Below are 15680 nucleotides of genomic sequence, written 5' to 3' on the forward strand. Positions count from 1 at the left end.
ATTAGTTGACTTACATGATGATTCTCCTGTTCAGGAACCAGTATTTCCGCCTATGCCTGTCATATCCAATAGGTTCGTGTCGGATGTATGGTTTGTTTTTTTGGATTTCAGCCACACAGTCAGTCACTCCAGGCACCTTATGTGCCACGCAGACCTCGCACTGCCACTCGTCTTCTGGCACCTCCTCCAGAGGGGGTTTCACGCACTCCAAGTGGTACACAGCTGAGCAAGTCTCACAGCAAAGCAAATCCCCAAGTTTGTGACAAACCCTACAATGATCATCATACTGAATAACACCTTCTGACATTAACTCCTCACGTGCAATGTTTGTGGTAAGAAACTGATCCACTAAGAACTGCAGAACTTTGATTTTACTCTCTACTGGTCCATAAGGATAGTCCTCTGTCTCTTGGTAAGGAAGAACATGATGGTATTCCTTGTCACTCTCACAATATACCCGCAGAACCTCTGGCCACGTCATTCCATCTATGAAATACAAAGTGGAATTAACGCTATCTTTGAGGTCAGCAGGTCCAAAGGTAGTATTTGAAGTGTCTTCTTCACGTAAAACTGCTTTTAACAGCACTATATGCATCTCTGCCATAAGTGTGCACTGCTCTTGACTTACCAGAGCAGCACAGAAGTCCTCAAAACGAAAAGGAGAGAGGCGCAAAACAGTGCCAAAGTTCCTCAGTACCTCATAGATGGCAATAACATTCATTATATGCTCACTAGGCACCATTAAGTCCTCTGAGGATTTAGGAAACTCCAAGGGTGGGATATCTTTTTCTTCCAATATTGGAGAACGAGGACGATGTGCTCTTTGTCTTCTCCTACCTGGAATAAAAAAAAACAGTAAGAATTTTGCTGTTTAAACATCTATCATCAGTCACTGCGCTAACATTCTGAACTAATGCAAATTAAGGCTTCACAAGCTTCACAGTTACATGAATGTGTTAACTCACCTAACCATCTTATACTTTAACTAATAGTATGAAAACAAAACACAAGATACCTGAAGTTTTGCTTCAGACACATACAGGAATTGCATTTCCCATACAATATACATCTACTGAATCTTTAAAATGAAATCTAGAAATGTAATTGTTTAAACTACTTAAAAAGAAAGACATTTCCTGCAGCCAAAATATTAATTTTTTCTCAATTTTATTCAGCATGACTAGTTTAAACTCCAAACATAAAGCTCCAAACAGATATTTTGTATTAAATTATTGCAAGTTATTCTCCTATCCAGCAACAGCATCCAGGAAATCTCATTTCAGGCACATGTCTTAGAACATCAACTTCAATCAGATTAAAATACAAAAGAGAACCTGAAGTGCATTGCCCACTGCTTTCTAACTAGAATATTTCTCCTGGCTACCTACAAACCAAAACCAGAAGGTAAATGTGATGTTTTATGAAAATATTTCAAAAATTCTCAGTTTTTCAAAACAAACAAACAAAAAAACCACCCCAACCCACCCTCATGCTTCATTAAAACAGGAACCATATCCACAGAATGAGGAAGCAAAATTATTCAAGGACAAGCTTACCAAAAAAAGCTAATCTAAAGAGCTGTTTTATTACCTAAAAGAAAAGACACTGAGCATAATCAATTCAGTCTCAGATGCTAATTCAGATAAGATGCTACACTTCCTTCCCTTTAATTCCACTATCCTTGATGCCAAGCAGAAGGAAAAATAAAAGAGGAAAATTTTTGTGACACTACCCGACAGATGAAATATTTTAATCTTCTATCAAAATAACCAGCTACATGCAACTATTTCTCAGCTATCAGTTAAAAGTTTTAGATGCATTCATTAAACTTATTTCCCTTTATAGAAAAAAAGCAAGTTGAGAAAATCTCATAAACCATAATCTAAGTTTAATCTAAGAACTGAGATGAAAGCTGGTTTTAGGTCCTCTTACTAAGCATACTAAGATTCTGGTCAACAATTAAATTTCAAAATTATCCGTTGTCCATAGGGAAGTGTCAGCAGGATGCATTGCATTCACAGAGATAATCCAAAGGAAAACTGCAGTTGTCCATAGCGCACACACACTTCATTAAAATGCGACATGTATTAAACTTTGTGTGTTCTGAGACTGAAGAGTGACACAACCAGTAGTGTGGAATTTTAAGATTCACAATCATAACTTCTTGACCAAATTCTGCAAATAACAGACCTCTCCAAAAATAGGTTCAAGGAAATTGAGAGATAAAGTGAACTTTATCTCAGCTTGGATGTTACCGTTAAGAGGAAATGGTTCTCTGTAGCACTTTTCAACCCACCCTACTCCCTTCGATACTCCCAGAAATACAGAAAATAAATCTAATATGGGAGAAGATCTGCTAAGGCAGATCCTGCTGAACCTGAAACACCATCATTAAAACTTTAAAGCATTGAAAAGGGGGAAAAAAATAGTTACCAGAAAGAAAAGCTACTCTAAGAACATCCTGATGCACAACAAATGATTCCAGAGAAATAAATCAACCCTTAGGCTGGTATGGCAAGAGGGCACCAGATACAGCTCTCCCTTTCCAACGTTAAAGAATGAAATCTTATGCAACAAATTACACACCCAAACAATACAGAAGATGAACTGCAAGATGTTTCCATTACAAAAGTAATAGGTCAACATCATCTGTGGATAAAAATAACTTTCCAAGTTTAGTGGAGTTTGAGTTCTGACTGTGGAAAATGAAAGGATGCATGCCTCTGCACAAATCAGTGGAAAATGTTTAATCATGGCGAACACACAAAGACAAAGGAGTTTCACAGCCATGCACAAAGCAAGTGTTCTCTAGATTAAACTCAACTTTTCTATCACCATGATCCAAAATCATATATGCATAAGGCACAGCTGGTTTAACTAAAAGACCCCAAAGCAAAAAAAAGACACATTCCCACAATAAACTACTTCAGGGTCCTGAAGCTTCCTTCAACATTGCAGTCCTAGTTGGCCATGCAAGACAACACCACCACCACCGAACAGATATTCTGAAATCACTGATGGCCCTCACAGAGTCCAAATATCACAAAAACCAGCAAAGCTATCAACCAGGATTCTTTCCAGTGTTTGCAACTGTAGCAGAAAAAACGTGTCTGTCATGCAGTAAAGCCGTAAAACAGCCCTTCAAGAAAGGGAGCAGCAAGGGTGTTAACCCTGCTTTACCTGAATTAATCAGAAGTGACAAATCCCCCCCCGGAATTTTAGACAAAGATAAACCAGAGTAAAGGAATACTGCTGAAACAAATGGACTCCCAGTATACCAATTTTGCTGATGTCTCTTTCACATGAGATAACCATGGTATGGAAACACAGAATTATTAAGGTTGGGAAACACCTTCAAGATCAAGCCCAACCATCAGTCCAGCCTCACCACCATGTCCTCAAGTGCCATATCCACACATTTTTGAACACCTCCAGGGGTGATGACTTACACCAGTTTCCTGAGCAGCCTGGTTCAGTGCTTTACAACCCTTTCAGCGAAACAAAGTTTCCTAATATATAATCCAAACCTCTCCTGGTGCAAGGAGGCCATTCGCATATTTGCCACGTGAAATTAATAGGGGAATAAAAAAAGAACCTTAAAACAAGGCATTCTTAATTTGTTCTGAAGAAGTTAGTCTCTAACACTTCCTCTTACAAAGGAAGCACATTGGTACAATTAGAGATCTAGAAGAAATGTGTTATTGGGATACAAATATGTCACAATAGCATAATAAAGAACTGTACTTTGGTGCAAGCACAACGCAACCCTATGGCTGCATTAGTCACTTAAATCAATTTATGTATTTTCATGTTTTCTTTGGTATAAAGAACAGAAATTTCAAAAGCAATAGTAAAACCGACAACAGGAAAAGAACACTGCATTATAAAATGTGTGCTTCATTTGTGTTAGGCCACACAGTTGCAGCACATTATGATATTGCGCACCTCAACACTCCCCATCCACACTGGAAACCACACACCACAGCTCAAGAGCTCAAATAATTTCTTTCTGGACACTGAACTGCTCTGAACAATTCTAGACTAAATACAAACTGGTTTCCAGACCTAAAAAAGGCAAGTATTCAAAGATGCAGAATATTTAGAAAGAAACTATTTTTCTTGAATGACTTGATGGCACAGTATTTCAAATCTTTTTATGCTGGCTTTTTTTCTTTCCAATTTCACTTTCAATTTGTTATTAATATTCTCTGTACTGGGTTGAAGAGAATCAGAAGTTGAGAAGAGAATCACAAAGTGTGATTTGGGAATTCAGAAATTCCAAGCAATTTGTGCTTAAATGTATTACTGACCAATACATCAACTGTGATCTCAAGAAACACTCAGACACCTTTTAAAAAAACCTCAAAAGCCCAAACCAACAAACCCAAGTAGTCTAATAATCTCCAGTGAAAAGGATGGACACTCTCTGCTCATAAATCCTGAAGCACTGTAAGTGGCTGCTGAACTGAAATTAAAAGTGCAGGTCAGTGGAATATGATATAATGATGTCAAAGTGCTACATGTCTCTTTTTGAGCTGAAATGTTGGTATTTTACTGGTTGGGTGGACAACCTTTCTTCACTGCTGATTTTTCAGTGTGCCGACAACCCACAGAGCTCACCCTGCTTCAGAGCAGTTCCACCTCCTGTGTGAAGGTTTCTGAAGATCACAGTCCATTTTTACCCAACTGTGCCTCATAAACACAAAATCCCTCAAACGTTGAAAAATGTCTTCCTACCATAAACATAACCAATTTTTCAAGCTCTTCACTTTCAAAGACAATCTTCTTTTTCATGAGGCAAGTGGACCAATATTTAAATTTGACATTCACTGGCAGACACAAAAAACCCACAGCCCAACAAAGAACTCTGGCCACTTCAAACACTTTATTTTGGTTTAAATTATTTTAGAGATACTAGGATTTGACAACTTTTTTTTTTTTTTTTAATTTGTTGTCATTTGTCAAGTATTTGGGCCCCGACAGGGAATTTTTGTTTTAAATAGAAATTGCAGTATGTACTATTTTGTTTAACCCCAAAACCATGAAGAGGATTGCAGAGCAGGTGCACTGGCAGCTTCCCTCTCCTTTAAGCACCACCACTTGACTGACCACACTTTAAACTGAAGCTTCATGTAACTACTCTCAATTCAAGAAATCTACTCTCAATTTACCCACACTGAAGTTTCCCAAAACGTACTCAAGTTTTATTACATGCAAATTGAATACTTCTGAGATAGTTTCTGCATATTAACTAAGTCTGAATCAAATTTTACCTCTACATTTGAGGCAATACAAAGGCAGAAAATGTCCACTTCTACACCACTCAAATTCCATAGCTCTATTTGGAGGAAAAAAATAGATTTGCCAACAGCCTCCTGCTGCCACAGCTGGACTACTGACAGGATCTGGATCCCCTCGAGTGTCTCAGCACTACATTTCTATCTAGCACAAGGTTCTTTTAAATGGCAAATCCTTCACTGGTCATCTCCCAAGTGCTGAAGCAGTCTGCAGTGGTTACCCGTCCCTAGTTAAGAGCTGCCTGTAATTAAGATTAAAGGGTAAACAATTCTATTCCCATGGCACATTTAATTATAGATACTGATAATTATAGTCTACAGTTAGGATAATCTACTAAAATAATTTATATTACAAATATTTAAGCCAACACACTAATGATATTTGAAATAAAACAAAGTTACTCAAGTAACAGTCTGAACGCCCAAAACCAGAATTTACTTAAAAACCCCAAACCACTGCTTTATTTTTTTTCACTTCCATCAATTCAACCTTTCAGAATTTAGAAATGAAACAGAGTTTAAAAGGACCAAACCCCTTGCCTCTCTTTTCATTCACAGACTGAAAGAAGAAAAGGGAAAGTCATATCTACTCTTTACCTCAGGAGAATACAGAATTTAAAACTACTTTAACCATCTTTAACACATCTGCTGGTTTATGTAAACAGAGTATCTGAATTAACTATAGACATCACTGTCCAGAATACAAAAAGATTGTATCACAACTAAATCACTTTCATGCTCCTCAGCTTTAGTTGTATTCAATCACCATACACATGTAGGCTAACAAAAATCACCAAAATCCAGTTTTGCCTTGTCTCACTGACATTACACATCCCTCCCCTCCAGAAAACACAGGCTTTCAACCCAACATATTTCAAATATTGGACTGGTGGATGGAGGTCCTTCAGACCACTGTCTTGTTTAAACAGGGACAGAGTGGTGGCTGCATTAATCTGACCTGAAAAATAAACACTGGTTCCAGCCTCTCTTGATTTGAAAGTTCACAGCTGGTCTAATTTCTCTTCTCTAAGAACTTTCCCTTCCTCATAATTTCTCAGCACTTGGGCTCTCCAGCTCAGAGTTCCTGATGACAGCTGCCATGGAGAAGATAAACTTGGTAGAAGCATTGGGGAGAGAAAAGATACCTAGGAGTTTCAGATACTTCAGCAACCTGTCACAGGAGGGGGGAAAATACAGAACAAACCCCCACCCCTCCAGTCACACTCCACTAATCGACCCCAGAAAAGACTTTCAATTTTCCCAAAAAAAAGATTTAAATTTTGGCTTCAAGTTCCATGAGCCAAGTCAAACCACACTACACTTACACGAAAGTTCATCTTTAGTAAAGTAGAACTGGGCTGGTTTTGTTTTCCAGATCGTGAGTCACTGCAAAAACTTTTCAACATAAAGACCAGCTGGCAGTTATATATGATGTTCTGGAAGCATGAGCACTCCTTAGAGAAGACGCCCTCTCCGACATTTTCCTTCCTCCTGGAAACTTTGCCTTTTGACTGCCCTCAAACTCCCTGAGACCCTCCTATTTTGGTTTGGTTTTAATAAACACACACTTGCTGTCCCATATTATTGCTTTGTACCAGGAATATTTCAAATGGGAGTGCATAGCAACACAGAAGTTTTTGTTAGATATCACTGAGAAAACTGGAAACAGTTGATGATAATGTGTAAGAGAACCTTTTTTGTATTTTTTTCTTTCCTTTCACAGCAGAATGCAGAAACTGGATAGAGCTGCGTGTTTGCCACAGCAATATCCAAACTGGTTCTTTGATTAAAAGTCAACCTTTTGGGAGAACATTGGCTCAGCTTCCACCAAAGAAAAAAAAGCAGTAAAATGGATGAGTTTAACATAAAGTAAGAATATATTATGAAAAGCAGTGCCCAAATAGAAAAATCTAAATCTTTTTCTTGGGATGGGCTGAAATTAAAGGCTTTGAGTTTTACAAAACACTTTTTTCCCTTTTAAAAATGACAACATGATAATCATGTTTCTAATAATCACAAGTCAAACATTACAAAACACTTTTATCCCTTTTAAAAATGACAACATGATAATCATGTTTCTAATAATCACAAGTCAAACAGTCTCTCCAGAAAAACTTTCTGAAAGAATAAGATGCATTTGTAACTACTTGTAGATGCAGATCCAATTTGAATATTGCTCTGCAGTAATCACACTTAACCCAAATTTATTTATTTTGTCTGGAGAACAGAATAAATAAGATTAAACTTAAAAAACTAAGCCAACATTAAAAATGAGGCATTCTAATCACCACAAAAGCTTTGGAAGTTGAAACACAAATGAAAAAATAACTGGTTATTAGGCTAGATCCTGAGTGCACTCACATCACACAAATTCTCACACGCGTTCCTAAGTAAAGTTCGACTCCTACCTTGCCTTGTACAAAAGTATGTCCTTATGTTCTTTTAAAACAGTAAATCTTTTGCCTGCTTCTTTTTTCAGTTTGCACACCTGTCAGCAGTACACTTTTAAACCAAACTAGGGTTCTCGACTGATTTGACATGAAGAATTTAATTTCTCAACATTATGGCCATCAGCACTCCCTCAGGAGCCAGGAATACAAAGCCTCCTATATTCAATAGCATCATTTTAACATTCGGATAACTAATGCAAGACAAGCAGCAGATGAGATCACTCCGAGAAGGACTTGGAGGCACAACCCTTTTGTGCCTAGAACCCAGGCAAAGAAAAAAATCCAACCAAAACCACAGATAGCACTAACAGAATGATTCTCAGAAAGAGTTAAACAATTTCTTGGGACACACTCAGGATAAGCTGTAAGTAATTTCAGAAGTTAGTGAGCGCTGAGAGCCAGCCCCAACCTACTAAAATCCACGTTTATTCACCTTACACCTGTTCCATGCAACACAATGAGCACTTACAGAATTTTACTGCAGATCTACAAAAAAAGTTTGCACAATAAAGTCATCTGCAGCACATGAAATTACTCTTTTACAACACACATACTTGTATACAGGTGAGATATTTGCTGCTTAGAGCTTCTGAGATGACTGAAGTGACAAAGCTCTCTTCAGATAAGCTGCCAATTTACAAGTCAATACAGCAGGATCAGCCCAAATTTAGTCCTCTGGCCTTCTACACAATTTCTTTGTTAAAACTCTTCTTCTACATTTTTCATGACTGGCATGATGAACTACTGATCGTTCCCTCTAGAGCACAAATCAAAGTGCAGATCACTAAATGGTAAACGAAGAGCATGCCAGGTTTAATTTAGAGAAGAGGGTACCCCAGGTAAGATGTTTGGGAGGCTGGTAAACCTTCTCACATGGCAGACAAAAGAGGCTGCATATCTTAATGTTGTATCTCAGTGGCTCCACTTAGACAATTCTTCAAGAGCATGAAAACGTGTTCAGATAAAAAATTACTACAGACACATCAAATGCAGCACCTGGTTTCCTGCTAAATTCCTTCACTCTGAAGATAAAAGCACACTGTGAAGTAACTGGTTAATAGAAGCAATGGTCAATCCCTGCAAATGCTCAGACTAGCAAAATCCATCTAAAAATATTATTTAATGTATTTTAAGATAAATATTTTGGCTCCCAACTCCAGTGTTGTGCATTTGCTTGTTTGACACACTGATGATGATCTCAGCTGAAATCTAGATGTATAGCTCTTCCTAAAACTAGTTTTCCCGGTTTTTGATGAAGAAAAATCAAGAAACAAAAGATGAAGGACTTCTAGGAACCTTGATTAAACCCTTCTCTTAAAATCATTCAACATATGAAAAATACTTAGTAACTGTAATGCAACGGTGACAAGCCTCAAGTAGAATTTACAGTGGACAGGGAACGGCAAAAATGTTTACTGATACAAGATATAGAGGATACCTGTCCTAACAGTTCATCCACCTTCTGGGGATACAAAGGGGTGAGAGGGAAGGGACATTACAAACACACAAAATCCCTCTACCAAAAGTACATCCAGCAGAAGAAAAAGAAGTAACTGTTATTCACACAGTATGTTTTTACTGTACCATGACTAAGTGGTATATTAAAGACATTTTATCTTTTCTAAGATTTTGCTTCTTTAAATAGTTTAATAATATTATTTTATATTATAACAATATTAATTTCACTATCATATTATAGTAGAAAGTACTTCTACATCTAAGTTCAAGATAAAGCATAAGCTCCCAGTCAGAGCACAAAACCTGAGGCTTTCTTGGCCAGACACATTGCTCTGCGATCCTTTAATTCATTGTTTAACTAAGTTAAAAAAAACTGTCCCCCACTTAAGTGGAACGTGTAAAAGCTTAGTTGGCAGAAGTTTGACTGAGATGGCAATTATTCAATACCCTGCTCTCAAAAACAGTCTTCAGCCCCTAAGACTACATCCTGAAAGTGGTTGTAACTCAGGTTGCACTGACTGAGAGAAGAGGAGAAGGATTGTTCATCATCTCTGCACAATTCTGTCAGGAGGCAGTTTAAGCCAAGGGAGGAGACACTCCTTCAAGCCCTCCAGCTCAGCATGGGAACTCTGCCACTGTGTTACAATCTGACTGGCTTGAAGACAAGGATATGAAATAATCCCCCCTGTATCTAAACACAGCTGAGGACCAACTCTGGCTTGGAGTGCACGCCAGTCAAACAGCTCTGGAGCCCCTGCAGGAACACTGGAGACACAGCTCTGGACCCCTGCCCTGCTCTTACCTCCTCTCTGCACTGGCCCCCATCAGACACAAAAATACTGATGAGAAATAAAGCACTTCCTTGCCTATCAATGCTGCTCTGGTGTCCAGCAACTCTTGCTGGACTATGACAAGACTGAGATTTCCATCAGTGCCACCCCTGCAGAGCCACGGTCCCAAAGCAAGTGTTTGTCCAGGATGAGACATGGACTGAGCTGCCTGAATGGAAAGTTTGTACTTTTTTCGTAAAAGGACATGGGAGTGTCTGGGAGATAGGGAAGGAGGGAGTGCGACCTTTAGGCAAACACAGAACTAATGAGAACCACCAGTAAATTGCCAAAATAACAACACAAACATTTTAACTCTCAAAAACTCAATACAGAGCAAAATCACCTACAGATAAAAATCCTTACACTGACACGTCTCTCAAAAAAGTTAACTGAAGTCATTCTGACCAAGTGAGAAATAAACATATGAATTATCAAAATGGTTTCTGATACATCTAAATACCACATAAAACCTGTCTATGCTTGTACAACAATGCACACAGACCTATCTTCTGATTTTCCAAAACACTTAGCACATTTGAAAAATGGCATACACCCATTCTCTGCAGAACTCATTTTAAACCTGGATGCTCATGTAAAAAATATTATCCTGACCTAGTCAGCTAAAATCATAAAAATATTATTTCCCTGACATAAGCATTCCCAAAAAAAGTAATAGAAATTAAGTTATCACAACTAAGCAGAAAATGGAGAGTTAAAAGTCAAGAGAGTATTTTGGAGCTTTTTTCTTCCATGAAGCCAGATCTCAATCTTTGAGTAATAAATATTCAAAAAATTTCAATCTGATTGCAGGACATTCCTGCAACAGGTAAACTAACATCTTTAAAAAATTATCTCTAAACAGATTTAGTAATGTATGTACTCATTTTGATTCATTTAGGTTCTTGAGCATATGGATATAAGTTTAAAATATACATACAGACAAACACACAGAGTTTTTTAAAGTACTATTATGAAGTCACAGAATAAGCCGATATCATTAACTCACGCAAATAAAGACAAATCTAGCAGCCAGTACTTCCCCCTTTTTAAAAGTCCTCAGCTAACTACTCGGATCTACACTCCTTTTTTAATTAGGATGCAATGCATTCACACCAACAACCTGTTCCTCCCCTCTTCCAAACTGGCCAAATACTCGTACAACAGCAGTGTCTGCCATCCTGTAGCCCAAATCATACCAGGTTACCTCTAAGTTGAACTACTCTCCTGGTTCAGACACATAAAAAAAAAAAAAAATTCTAAGCTTGAACGCCATTCTGGAATGAGTTCAAATAAATCCAAAGTGCTTAAGTTTAAATAAAAGAATTTTTGAACCTTGGTGAATGAACCAATTAAGGACAAACAGAAATGCAGGCCTTAAAAATTTCCCAAATTTTCCACTAGAATTAAAAAAAAAAAACAAACCATCACTATTATGTTGAATGAATTTTAACCCCAATATGAGTTTTAAAGGTTGCTATATTTTAAGATAAACACAGTATTTAAATGCAAGACCTCTGACTCAATCTCCATCTTTTAATCTTTGTGTTGAACTAAAACTAGGTTTACATCCTTGCAATGAGGCCCTGTGCACTTTTCCCCAAACTATAACAATGCAATCTCCATTTTGAACAATGCACCTCATTTCCCTCCTTGGAAAGCTACTTTTGTCTTAAAGCCAGTAAATGCTGGATCCAGTTATAGCTCTGATCTCAAGAGCCTGAAAATCCTCGGTGTTTACGGTTTTTTGGCTTTTTAAAGTCACTTCAACTTACATGTGCTTCCTTTCCTTTCAACATCAAGCTATATTTGCAAGCACAAGCCAGCCTTTCCTGTATTTAACTGAAAGGACCTCTTTGCAAGGCATGCCTCTCGTTTCCCTTGTTTTTAAATTTAAAGTGAATGCTCCACACACTTTTGACATTGTCTGCAACACGTCCTGGTGGGTCGCGCATTTCTGCGGCCACCAGGTTCCTCATGAACATTTGCAAAGCATCCCCTTCTTCCAGCAAGTGCCGCCCGCCCTCCCTGCTCCTCTCCGTGCATGCGTTTGTGAGCATCTTCCAATGCTCCCAACGTCCCCGGGGTTGCCAGTGGTTATTTGCATACCCCTCTCCCTGGGAGTGCTTGCGGACATCCCTCACATCCTCGCATAGGAGTGCGGACCGTATCTGCCAACCTAGAGGGAACATGGGGGGTGCCCTCGACTTGTATGAGTTCGCCCATGGACTCTCTACCTGGGGTGCTGCTGTAGGTGCTGTGGCTCCTGAAGCTGCTCTCAGTGCAATAACTGGCATCATCTTCATCCTCCATCTCTTCGGGGTAGTCAGAGTCGTCGTCCTCCTCCTCCTCCATTATCTCCTCCTCCTCTTCCTCCTCGGAGTCCTGGTTATCCTCGGGGTCTCCCTCCTCCTCCTCCTCGGACACCATGCTCTCCTCCTCCTCCTCGCTCTCATGATCGTCGTACACCACTTTGCTGATGCTCCTCCTGGACGAGGCAGCCCTGCCTGGGCTGTTGCAGCTGCCTCCTGCGCCTCCTCCTCCCCCTGCTCCTGCCGCCCCGGCCCTGCCCCTGCCCTTACCGCCGCTGCCTCCCCCACCGGGGGTGCTGCTGCCGCCGCCGCCCGCCTTCCTCTTGCCGCCCCCCCTGGGCGAGGCGGCGGCGGCGGGCGACGAGGCCTGGGCAGCGCCGGCTCCCTTCTGCTTGGGCCCCGCCGTCTCCGCCTGGGCCGCGGCCGCCCACCTGCCGCGGCTGCTGCCGCGCTGCCGGGAGCGCAGCCCACCGATGGGGCCCGCTGGAGCCGGGGCGCTCGCTGGAGCGGCGGCCGCCGCCGGCTGCTGCTGTTTGGGCGGCCTGCCGCGCCGGCCCCGCATCGCTGGGCGCTGGCCGAGGGGGAAGGGAGGGGAAGGGCGGCTCGGGAGGGCGCTCGGAGTCCGGACAGGCGGCTACGGGCAAGCTCCGCGCCCCGCGGAGGGCGCGGGGCCGGGGCGGGGGGGGGCCGGACCGAGCGGGCCGCGGCTCAACGCGAATCGCCGGCGCCCCGCTCCGGATCGCCGCCGGCCGCCATCTTGTTCCCCGCCTGCGCCTCGGCCGCTCCGCGCTGACTGGGGGAAGCGGCACCAGGCCCCGAGCGCCTCACGTGACCGCCGCGCCCGCCGCCGCCGCCAGGGGGCGCGCCCGCCACGGCCGTGAGGGAGCCGCCGCGACGGGGCGGCCCCGCGACCCCCGGACGCAGCACGCAGCCCGACACGGACACAAAGCCCGGACCGAACCCGAACCCGGCACCGAGCACCGGCCCCGGATCCGACACCGGCACTGACATCGACCCCAGGCACCGACAACGGCACCGACCCCCAACCGGAACCCGGCAGCGACTCCCACCACTGACCGCGAACCCGGCACCGACCCCAGGTACCGGCACCGCCCCTTGCCCCCTTACGCTCCGCTTTCCCCTCCGCCGGCACCCGGCGCGCCCCCTGCCCCAGCTGACGGTCCCGACACCGCCGCTCGCTCAGCCGGCCCTGCCCCCGTACTCACCCTCTCCCCACACCAGAGTCGCTGGGTCCGTGGCCGGGGTCTCTCCCGGAGCTCGACCCGCGCCCCGGGGGAGCCCCCAGGCCCGTCGGGTGCGCGCCGGCTCCCAGGCAGGGGCTCCCCACGGGGGTCTTCATCCCCCGCCCGAGGGTGTCCCCTCGGGAGAGGCTTCCCCCCTGCATCGGCACTAAGCAGCTCTCCTGACCACTGACACTCATCTCTGGCCGTGCTTTGACTCCTCACCCATTAAACCCCTCTTACAGCTCGCCCTTACACAGCCAGCGCCTGTGTAAAGCAAACACTGAGATCACATAGGGACCCACCATCACCGTTTTTGTCCATCCACTTCCTCTATTCTGCTGTTTCCGCAGTTCCCTGGAGCACTAGGAAAGAGATGGGCTCCGTCTATTTTGTATTCCCTCTGGTTGTCTCATTTGCCAGAACCCACAAAGATCTAAAAATCAACAAAAACCAGTTGCACAGTTGGGTTTCCAATGCCACCACTTGAATTCAGGGTATCAGTTTCATAAGCAAAAGCAGTACAAACTGAAAGCCCAGCCCAAGGCACAAAAACATCTGGTATTTCTTACAACCACCCTTCCTTTTCATTGCTAGATTGAGACAGCTTCGGGATTTCAGAGAGCCAGAAGTCTTATCATTAGAGAATCAGTCTGTTTACATGTTCATTTATCTCAGTCCCTTGTTTATATTTCTGAGCAAGGTAAAACCCAACACTGGTCATGCCACAAGCATGGCAGCAACATGTCCAATGTGTCATTTAATTTGCATTCTTCTATAGTAATTTTTGAACCCCTTTTGTTCATTAACTTGTTGCTCAGGCTGAGCACCTCATTAAACCCACAAACCTGCCACAGCATCAAGCACACAACAATGGCAGTAGGGTTTAGCCCAATTTGCACTCGTATATCCAGCTTTTTATCTGCAGCTCTTTTATATTCAGTGTTGCAGCTGCACAGGCTCAGAGCCCTGGTCTAAGTGTTTAGGATGATACACACAGCAGCAGCCAACACTGCCCAACCCTATACATGCCTTTCTACTCAATTTGTATTCTGAACCTTTCAAAGTTACCTTATGTCAGGCTGATTTTTGCTACCTCTTACAAGGTTGCAAAGGATTGTGGTAACTCTTTAAATACATGAATACACAGACACACATTTTCAGGGAGGTTATTCCATTATCTTCTTCTGGTATCTTGGGAAAAACACCTGTGCATTCTGTCATCTATACACTGACAATCTAGCAAAGGTACCTAGCACACCTACTGCACCAATGACGCAGCCTGTAGCATCGTGAGAGCATTAACACCTCTGAAATACTGAGGAATTTGCGTATTTGTGGTAGATCAAAGGTGCTGAGAATCATGTGCTTTTGAACTGTGAACCAGAATATCTTGTCTCTTAATCCCATCCCATATCAGTTGGTGATGTGGAAGTGCTTACTGAATAGGACTTCTAAAATGAAAATTATTTAGATGGAGAAATGGGTGCATAGAGAGGTATGTTACCTCTCAGGGACAGGACATAAATTAGTCCTTTCCAACACACACCTCAGTACAGAGAAATCAACCCAATGCCAAAAGCCTGCCCATTCCACTCAGAGTAGAACATACTGATTTGGAACTTGGAGTTCTGATTTGGAGTCTGGTGGTAGAGCTAAATGAGCATATTTATAAGTGAATTGAATACAGCAGGAAGAGGAATTTTTGGGTGGAGGCCGTACCCTGCCTCCATCCTCAGGACAGATGGAAAAAAAGACTCCTTTCACAAGGCACTTTGGAGAAGATGAATAGCCCAGTTGTTCCAAGCTGTTGTCTGGGTAGGTTCCCTTCTCCAAGAATAAGGGAAAGAACTTAACCTACAGCTGGATGGCATTCAAACAAGTGAGCATATGCTCTTGCTTAAATTACTGAGATGCTTGTGTCCAGTCCTTCACTCCAAACTATTTCATAACTTGTGTTAGGAATTGCATTTAGGTGTTCAGCTCTCAAATCAGTTCCATGTACATTTTTCTAAGATACCAAAGGTGTTGCTGAGTAACGTTCCACTGGAGCTCAGCTGCAGACTGGAAGTCAGTTGTAGGAACAAAGGGCTTA

At 42.4% G+C, this 15680-nt stretch overlaps 1 protein-coding gene across 11 annotated transcripts in view; it reads right to left on the minus strand.

Annotated features, from left to right (window-relative positions):
- The window catches only part of BPTF (bromodomain PHD finger transcription factor), a 53052-nt gene extending 39900 nt beyond the window's left edge, over positions 1 to 13152 (minus strand). For 4 of the 11 annotated variants that reach the window (XM_082294113.1, XM_082294109.1, XM_082294110.1 and 1 more), the window contains exons 1-2: positions 12270 to 13150; positions 15 to 837 (exon numbers count right to left, since the gene is read on the minus strand). In XM_082294113.1, coding sequence (XP_082150239.1) covers positions 15 to 837; positions 12270 to 12906 — 1460 coding nt within the window. In that variant the 5' untranslated portion in view covers positions 12907 to 13150. Of the gene's footprint in view, positions 1 to 14; positions 838 to 12269 lie in introns of those variants that run through there. The other 7 variants (XM_082294111.1, XM_082294112.1, XM_082294104.1 and 4 more) reach the window with 4 other exon arrangements.
- Positions 13153 to 15680: the final 2528 nt, after the last annotated feature.

This window comes from Coloeus monedula (assembly GCF_965178545.1).
Source record: "Coloeus monedula genome assembly, chromosome: 19".
NCBI lineage: Eukaryota > Metazoa > Chordata > Aves > Passeriformes > Corvidae > Coloeus > Coloeus monedula.